This window comes from Lolium perenne, chromosome 4 (assembly GCF_019359855.2).
Source record: "Lolium perenne isolate Kyuss_39 chromosome 4, Kyuss_2.0, whole genome shotgun sequence".
NCBI classification, from domain to species: domain Eukaryota; kingdom Viridiplantae; phylum Streptophyta; class Magnoliopsida; order Poales; family Poaceae; genus Lolium; species Lolium perenne.
Window position 1 is genome coordinate 381,327,045 of NC_067247.2, and position 9,535 is coordinate 381,336,579.

Below are 9,535 nucleotides of genomic sequence, written 5' to 3' on the forward strand. Positions count from 1 at the left end.
ATCAATGTTCATCAACGGTTGCCACAGGTGGAGCACATGACGGCATTTGTGATATTCATCAATCGTCAAAAAGTGATGGTTCTCAAAAGGCAATTATTTGAAGAAGTTCTACCAAAGTGGCAAACAACCTACATAAATGGCTATATAGAGTTATCGCCCTTTGAACCAATGGCCGATGGAGTGTTGACCTCATCCTTAGCTAAAAGATGGAGCAAGTTATTTTCTGACACGCAAGCTCTGCCAGAAAATAGGGGAGCATGTGTTGACACTCGTTTTGGGCCGATACCTAATCAAGGACAGAATCCCTCCGTGACAGGTGAAAATGGATGAGACGCAATTAAAAAGATTCACTTGGCGAGTTTTTATTGCTCATTGAAGAGGCACCATGCCCACCATGTTAAGTTGTGCCATGATCCAGCTTGATAGCCGATTATGCTAGCAGTCAGAGGTATTCTCGAGGATTGATATGAAGGTTTCCACTAGAGCTCTTTTAAGATGACCTCAAATGAAGAAATGATACATGAAAATTGTGCGTCTCAACGAAACAAAACAACTTTGCTTTTTGAATCATCACGTTCCAAGTTAGCATGCAACTTATGGACCTAAATTACTGCTGAAACCTGAATTACCGGAGGTGGGGCGCCCGACCATAGAAGTGTCTAAGGTAGGTCATGAGCGGAGTTGGAGCACGGACGAAAATATCAGGATTAATCTTTTTTCTTGCTACCTCGATTGAGCGATCAAGATTAACTCGGATGGAAAACTGACCAAGATGAAAGTTCTTCGCCTTTTTGAGACGAACAGCTTTGTTGTTTAGGAGATTTTGATTTGAGGTCGTTTACTACCTCGAAAAGGGCCCGCACGTTGCAGATACGTTTTTGACCGAACAGTTATAGAAAGTTCGGACCAAACCATCTGAATTGGACCCAATCTAGGGTTTTGGACGTGAATTCAACCCTCCATCTTGCACGGAAAGTCCAGCCGCCCTTTATATACATGAGTTATATACATGAGGGGTGATGGCCGATTGAACCAGCACAAATCGAACAAACACATATACTACTCTTCGTGTTCATCTACTTTTATCTCTCCCTTTGTATCTTTCTTCTCGTTCTTCGTTATTTTTCAGGATTGGAGGCTGCGAATCCACGAGATCCTAGGAGCGGTTAGGCCGACCTAGGTCAGCCCATAGCCGCCGCAAGCCCTGACGGGGTCCTTCCCGTACGAGCAGGGTTTCGGGTCTCAAAAGAGCCCGCCGACCGGATTGTCTTGCGTAGGACGCTTCGGGTGAGTCTCCCTCGGCGCGTGCGGCCGCGCATCGCGCTCAGCGTCCAGGGTACACCTTGACGTGTTGGTGTTTCTGCACAAGCCAACTACCAGACTTAGTGTATGATCTTGTAACACATGATGCCTTGATTATATAAAGCTCTCTTTCACCCCAAAAAAATAATCAAAAATCCAATAAATTTATTGCAATCTCTTTCAATGACAAAATGAGAATAGACTTCTGTGTTTAGTTCACTGGGTTAGCAAAGATAAGTGCCACCAATATTATGGCACTCTGCACGTCTCCAGTTTAGAATAAGAAAATGCACTAACCAATGTGGATTGAGACCTCCCAATCTTGATAAGGAAAGAAACATTTGTTTGCTCGGGAAATAGTGAGCTGAAATTTTGAATATTTGAAAATTCGATTTCATACTTCGCACTGTTCACCACACCTAGATACACAGTTTTGTCATTTTTACTGAGACTACAATACGACGTATGTCATATTGATTACACCCGGGTTTTTTAAAGAAAATTTTGAAATTCTAAAACCGAGATTTTAAACGTACGAGCTCACTGTCGTCCATACTCTGTCGGCCATAGAGGATTCCGTCTCTGCTGACCATTCTATTGACAACGAGCGTGAGATACTTTTATTTTTTTTGAGAAACACAGTACAAACGCAGGGGCTCACGTACACGCGCATACACGTGAGATACTTTTTCTTAGACACTGCTGGTACTTCAATGCATGAAAAGTATGTTTGCTTTGTGCGCACACGAAGCATCAGCCCACTTGCCCGGCTGACAGCGAAGGAGGAGCTGCTAGCCTGCTACTGTCGCATACTCGCATGGTTCCAGTTGGTTCTCGTCACCGAGGATGACCAAGAGGATGACGAGGGGAAACGGGAAAAGAGAGAACCGGTCGACTACAGAAAGATCAACGATGGTCCACTTCGGCGCACAAGTGTCAATGGGAAAGAGAGAACCGGTCCACTGGAAAGATCAAAGACCATTCCTACTCCACTTCGGCAACTATAAATACATGATACAACATTACAACCCCAGAACAGAACACTACTCCTGAGAAGCAAGAAGCAGAGAAGAGTAAGATAGAGTTTGAAAGACATCATATCGCCCAAGCTGCCAAATATCAGGTCAGTCAGGCGTAAGGAACCAGAGTCAATCAAGACTCAACAACAGAAGATGGCTCACCAGGCGGGCAAAGAGGCGGCGATCCCGCTGCTAACATCGTACCAGATGGGGCAGTTTGATCTATCCCATCGAGTGGTGCTTGCGCCCATGACACGGTGCCGCTCCTACGGCGGCGTGCCGCAGCCACAAGCGGCGGTGTACTACTCGCAGCGTGCCAGCAGGGGCGGGCTCCTTATCTCAGAGGGCACAGTGATTTCCGCTGATTCTATGGGCTACCCAGAGATTCCTGGCATATGGACGCAAGAACAGGTCGATGCATGGAAGCCAATCGTGGATGCCGTCCACCGCAAGGGCGCGTTGTTTTTCTGTCAGATTGCGCACGTCGGGAGAGTCTACACAACTGGTATGTCTGTTCCTCAACCATATGATGAATGCTTGCCCTTGCGTGTCCATAAGTTGTACCATGAATCCGAATGTATCTTACTAGAATTTACTAATCGTGTAATCAAAACAGAAATCAAGGTGGATGAGCCGGCGCCTATATCCAGCACTGACAAGGCAGTAACCCCGGACGATGAGGCTGGCATAGTGTATCCCAAACCTCGGGGATTGCGGATAGATGAGATACCTCGTGTCATCGAAGACTTCAGGCGTGCCGCCCGAAATGCCATTCAGGCAGGGTTCGATGGTGTGGAGATCCATGGCGCACATGGGTTTCTCCTTGAGCAGTTCATGAAGGATAGCGCCAATGACCGTACCGACATGTATGGCGGTAGCCTCGAGAACCGGTGCCGCTTCGTTGTGGAGCTGGTTGATTCTCTTGTCCACGAAGTTGGGGCACATCGTTTGGGACTCAGGTTGTCACCATTCGTAGACTACATGGATTGCGTCGACTCCGACCCAGAAGGGCTTGCCGCCTACTTGGTGGAGCAGCTCAATAAGCACCAAGGGTTTCTTTACTGCCACATGGTAGAACCACGAATGGCCATTGTCGACGGGCGCAGACAAATTCCCCATGGGCTATTGCCCTTCAAGAAAGCCTTCAAAGGCACCTTCATTGCCGCTGGTGGGTATGATCAAGAGGAGGGCAACAAGGTGGTATCTGATGGCTACGCTGACCTTGTGGCCTATGGGAGGATTTTTTTGGCCAACCCTGACTTGCCGAGGAGGTTCGAGCTAGGCGCGCCATTAAACGAGTATGAACGCTCCACATTCTACACACAAGATCCAGTCATTGGCTACACGGACTATCCTTTCCTCGATGATAACAACAACTCATTTTCAGCTCCTAACGTATCGATCGAATAAATGTCATAGATTTGTGGTATATAATTTACATCACATGAAGTTCCTGAATGTACGTTTACAGGTTGCATATCGAGTGGTAGTGTGTAAATTTGTAGACTTTCTATGCGTACATTTTCATATTTTGTCTATCCATTTCAATTTTTTGTGTATGAAAGTATTTGGAGAATTTATTGTTCAGTTTCTATGTGATAAATATTACTGACCATGGCAAACCTGTTCGTAACAATTTGGCGAGTCTTTCGCAACAAGAACATTTTCGCCATGTGAAATTCTTGATAAAATCGAGAAGGAGCCAAGTAGGCAAGTCTTTGGGTCTTGGCTGACGCTGAGCGTTTGAGCATAATACAACCTATGATATTTCAATTGTGGCTAGTCTTATAGTTGCATGCAATATTCACATTAATGAGCATCATTCTACGAAGTTGAAATCTAATCATTTTTTCTCAATTAGTATTACTGACCTTGTATACATAAAAAGTATATGTTCATAGTGGCCTTGTATTAAAAAACATATGGAGTAATATTGTTTCTTTTCTCATCTTGTTGACTTGACTGCTAATTAAAACATTGGGTAATGCTTTTGCTCATGTTCAAGAAAAACTAAAATAGATTGTTGTCAAGTAGACTTTGGTGTTGGCATAATTGCATGGGGACTCGAGGTCACAGAAAAACTTGGAGAGGAAGCCGGTGGAGCTCAGGGAGAGCGTGACGGGGAGGCACCCCGACGACCGGATCGGCTAGTGGTTCTGCTGAACCTGTCGAAATCGACGGAAAAACGGCGTAGCGGGTCTCGCATGAAGCAAGGCTAGACTGGATCTGTGTGTATGGGGCCAGGAAGGAGTGGTGGTGGCGGCATGCGGCGATGCAAACCTAGTACTTACTTTGTGCTATTGACCTCGAGTCCACATGCAATTATGCATTGTGCTATTGAGTTTAATCATTGGCCATTGCAAGAACATAGAAATGCAATGAACATATTTAGTGCCTCATACTTACTTTGCACACATAGATCTCATATATGAAGTTAGCAAACCTAGTACACTTCACATTATATTTGTGTGTACAATGCACATGGTTCATTAACTTCATCCCTTGATCCAGTTGCCCATGAATCATCGGCCAAATAGCACAAGGCATATGAATAAGCAAAGTGGGCCTCACAGTACATACCACACGTGAATAACTGAGATAGTACGGCACTTATCAAGTACCACTACAAAAAAAAGTTACATTTGGGCGACAAACTTAGGTGATGAACGTGGTCGATGATGATCCATCCCCGACGATTTTTGTTCATTCCGCGGTAGATTGCAAAACTCTTTTTCTCATTTTGGAGCCTCTCTAGCGCCACGGACTTGGGAAAAACGTCAGAGATGGTCGCCTGATGAGTGGTAGATACCAATTTTTCGGGAACGCGTGCCAAGTCAACCCAAATCAGAACCCACACATTGTTGAGAGGAATATGGGGCCACGATGGCCGCATCTCTAGTTGTGCTTTTTTTTATCCTGCCCTATCTTTTGACCTGGTTGACGTCTCCGATAAAATTATTTAGGGTTCTAGCTGATGGGTCCCTGATGTCAGCTTTTCTTTACAAGAAATATTTCCTATCCTAGATTATATTTTACCCGTGATTACTGGCTACTTGAATTTTTCTTTCGATCCCTACAACCGTGTTAACGCTGAGGGGTGATAGCTCCTAAAAATGACGTGTTTTATGAGGTGTTTTATATGGGCTTTATTTGTATTCATTGGTTTTCGCTTTCTACTTAACTAGCAAAGTGCCAAAATACAACAAACCTTGCATTTTCGTGTGCTTCTATGAAACTTTCAGGAAATGGTCGATTTAGGCATGCAATCAAGTCATGAACGAAGATTTGGAGGAAATCAAGCAAGTTCTTAATTGAGAAGATTCACATTCCAAGGGCGGACGTCTTAACGATCATGGGTACAATGGACCGTACCATGTGACGGTACCATACGGCGTCGCCTTGGTCTCTTAAAAAATAACTTTTGTGAAAGGATGAGAGACGAAAAAAGTTCATAGCCGCCACAGTTCGTCCCCGAACAGAGAAGAAGAACTCATCCCTCGATCTTGGTCGCGGTCCTCCTCAAGATTCTTCATTCCACCATCACAATCACCACATGTGTGTATATATATATATATATATATATATATATATATATATATATATATATATGCGGATTTTCTATATATATATATATATATCGACGCGGATTTTCTACCAAGGGTGATAGCTATGCATAGGTTAGCAGCCGTTGGATAGTGGGGCTCCAACTCTCTGCAGGTGCAGATCAAAAAAAGAGCCTGTCATCTCATGTAACACCGTTACGGAATTTGGTGTGTGAGTTGTCGTTTGAAAAAAATAACCGTGACCGATGATTGGTTGTCGTTTTGGTATCAAAGTTTGACCGTGAATATGGTTCTCGTTTTGGTAGAAGAAAATTTGAAAAAAATACAACCGTGACCGATACTTGGTTGTCGTTTTGGTATCAAAGTTTGACCGTGAATATGGTCCTCGTTTTGGTAGAAGAAAGTTTTGATCATCAAATTATTTGAGTTGTAGTATATTTTCAAACGATTGCGATGCACATGCGCTGAACATTAATATCAGATCCCATGTTCATAAAATAAAAGGTAAAAATTCATCCACGAAACATCAAGTACAACCTCAAAGCTTATGTCCATCTAAGATCACAAAAAATAGCCAGCAACAGGTGGATCCAGTCATCCAGACAAACAACATTCTTTTGGATCTCTCTAAAACAACATGAACCCCAGCAGGAACATTCTTTTGAAATATCAGAAAGAAAATATAAGATGAGAAGAAAAATCTGCAACATGTGGATCTAGACCACGATCTGGAAAAGGATATAAAGCAAATCCAGTTCAGAAAAAATAAACGCGCTCCTTCTTGCCGTCGCTGCTGGCCCAGACGCTGGTGCTCATCACGTAGGCTGCCCGCTCGAGTTCCCCATGAACTCGATGTCAATCTCGTCGTGGGTACTGCTCTCCCCGGACATCAGCTGAGCACATCCAGCGACATTGAGCATGTACGTCTTCCCGGGCTTGACCCTCAGTGTGAACGCCCTCCTTCTTCCCAGTGCAGCCGCCGTAGAGCGGGCTGGGGAGGCCACTGCCGTTGAACATGTGTGTGTATAGGAGGCCAACTTATTTGCCTCTTAAAATTCAAAACCTCGACCGAATGGGAAACAACGGATATTTTCTCTTTGCTAGTTGAACGCTGAGTAATAGAAATCGACCATACCATGGCAAGCTTGTTGTTTTGCCACGGACCGTACCGTTGCTCCGTGGTAAATTTGGTTCGGAATGTGTATCTTTTTTTGGTTGTCATTTTGGAACAAAAATGCAGTAGATATCTTCCATGGTTAGGTGTATAGGTGCTTTCCTTCCCACGCATTGTCTTGGATGTATTTATTTTATTAGGCTTCTTTACAAATTGGTTGTTATTTTAGTATCAAAAGAGAAGTAGAATTGATGTCGGCAGCCTATGGAATTTATGGCATGGTCTCACTAAAAAATAATTTGCAACCATGAAACGATGTGGCTCCCTATTTGGTTGTGGTGAGTTAACGCTGTTACTGACGTACTGGCACATGCACTTACGCGTAGCGGCAGATGAAACTCGTCGAGCTATGACGAGTCTTTCGGCATGCAATGGCTCATAGTGGCAAGGCAATCTTTTGGAGCAGCAACATCATGCGTAAAGAAACTGACGTTGGCGCGACTTTTATGGCAGCACGTTTTCTTGCTGGTACTCGTCAAGTGCACGTCATTCTACATCTTGAGAAATCTTGGCTGAATGGTAGATTCCACGTTTTTAAGCCAGGTCTTGGTTGCCAATCAACTGATACAAGCAGTCACGATGGTGCCATGGAGATCTTTTTGGACGGCTTCGTTAGACCATTCCTGGGAGGTGGCGGCGGCTAGGGTTCGCCCGTCACCCGCGGGGGCGAGCGAGCGAACGAACGATTTTTCGAGAGAGCAACTAGCTCCTCAGCTGCAAGTCTTTGTCGAAGGCAATAACTCCATGAGCATAATTCATTTCAAGTGTTCTCTCTCTTCATCATCACGATTTTTTTAGAACAAAAGTGAGATTAAATGTGCTTATAACAAGAAACAAATCAGAGAGTTTAGATGAGGGCCTTGACTCCACCTAGCTACGGAGGAAGAGACCGGTTAGAATTTTTTGCTCATGTCCATGACACAGATTTTGAATATCATCATCAGTCCCTAAAACTGAGCTGAATCACTCAATTTATTAGACAGACATGAAAACGGATAAGAACATGGGGCAGATGCTAGAAGCAAACACACAAAAAGAACCCAATTCGTGCTAGCAGAACAAAAAAAGGTAACAAAAGAAAACCAACTTGGATGGCTAGCAACAATGCAACACACAAGGAGGATCGGGGTGAAATCCATGCGGCCCGGTGGCTCATGCATCGCGCGGTCGGGCCCCTGCGGAGAGACAACCGCGCCGCGCGCTCTCGTTGCAGGGGTTCCACTCCCGCGCCAGAACTCCCATGTCGGGGCTGCTCGCCCACCTCCGCGCCCAGCACCACACCAGCGGGTGGGCATCAACCACCACACAAAGGGATGCTGGGAGGGAAAGGCCGCCGGGCTCCCATGGTTGCAGGTGAGCGCCGGGCGCCACCAGGCTCGGAGGAACCAGGTTGACCTTGATCCCGAAGTAGGTGATCTGGAGCAGCGTCGCATTGACCTGCCGCACGGCGTGCTCGCGGATTGAGAACTTGTGGCTCCGCTTCACCTGCGCCTGGTGCCGCATGAGCTTTGGCACTCACCAGCTCCTGGTCGCCCAGCTCTCCCAGCCGCTTTGCCTGCATGCACGCCTTGTCCGCCACCGCCTTCTCTGTCCATCGCTCGTCGTAGCTCCTCCTGCGTCGTCCTGGCCTCGGCTGGCGCCCTGCTGCCGTGGTCGGCGAAATCGCCCCTCGAGGGCAAGGGCTTGAGCTCCCCACGGCTGCTGCCGTTGCGGATGCCTATGGAAAATTGCAGCTGCATGGCGGCCGCGTCTCGCTGCGAGATGCGCGCCGGCGGTGAGAGCGGTGCCGCCTAGTGTGACGGTGGCATTGTAGGCCTAGGCACGGCTGCACCGCCGGCGCTGCTGCCGGAGCTGGAAGGCAGTGTATGATGATGCATGAGTGGTTCCAAAGTTGCAGCCGCGTAAAGCGTCATGTGGGCAGATATGTATTGCTGTATGGCCAAACATGCATTCATCAACTCGAATGAAAAACAGCAGACGTTGTATTCTTCTCGTTGTTCTTCTGCCACTGCCACTATTTGCTAGCTCATCAAGATGCCACTACATCATGCAGCATGTATTTCCAGGGTGGTATAGGGAGATGTTCGTGCCTGTTTTGGTGGAGACTACCAAGGTGCTGCTGTTTTGGCAACAACCACATACATGAAAATGAGGATGTGGTATCATGCTTGTCTTACTGCTGAATGTCCTCTCCATGCAACAACAGTGACGAAGGGGTGGGTTTATCATGGAGTTGCCGTTTAAAAAAGGTGTGCTCCAGGTGTGACGGCGTCTGAAGGGCGTTGGCTTTGAACTCCACCATATCATGCTCCCTATATCATCTATGGGGTGGATCAATGGTTGGGACCCCATGGGTAGCTAGCCATGTGGGCATCTGGCTATTTTCCATATATATATATATATATATAGATATATATAGGGTTGCACTATTCTGAAACCAGTGCTCAAAATAATATTCTGAGCACCATCCAACATTA

At 46.0% G+C, this 9,535-nt stretch overlaps 1 protein-coding gene across 1 annotated transcript; it reads left to right on the forward strand.

The window, feature by feature from the left end:
- Positions 1–2,340: 2,340 nt before the first annotated feature.
- Positions 2,341–3,924, forward strand: LOC139829988 (12-oxophytodienoate reductase 1-like). The gene is made up of 2 exons (XM_071819521.1): positions 2,341–2,826; positions 2,938–3,924. Exons 1-2 carry the CDS (start codon positions 2,475–2,477, stop codon positions 3,729–3,731), a joined length of 1,146 nt encoding a protein of 381 aa, XP_071675622.1. The 5' UTR covers positions 2,341–2,474; the 3' UTR covers positions 3,732–3,924.
- The last annotated feature ends 5,611 nt before the right edge of the window (positions 3,925–9,535 follow it).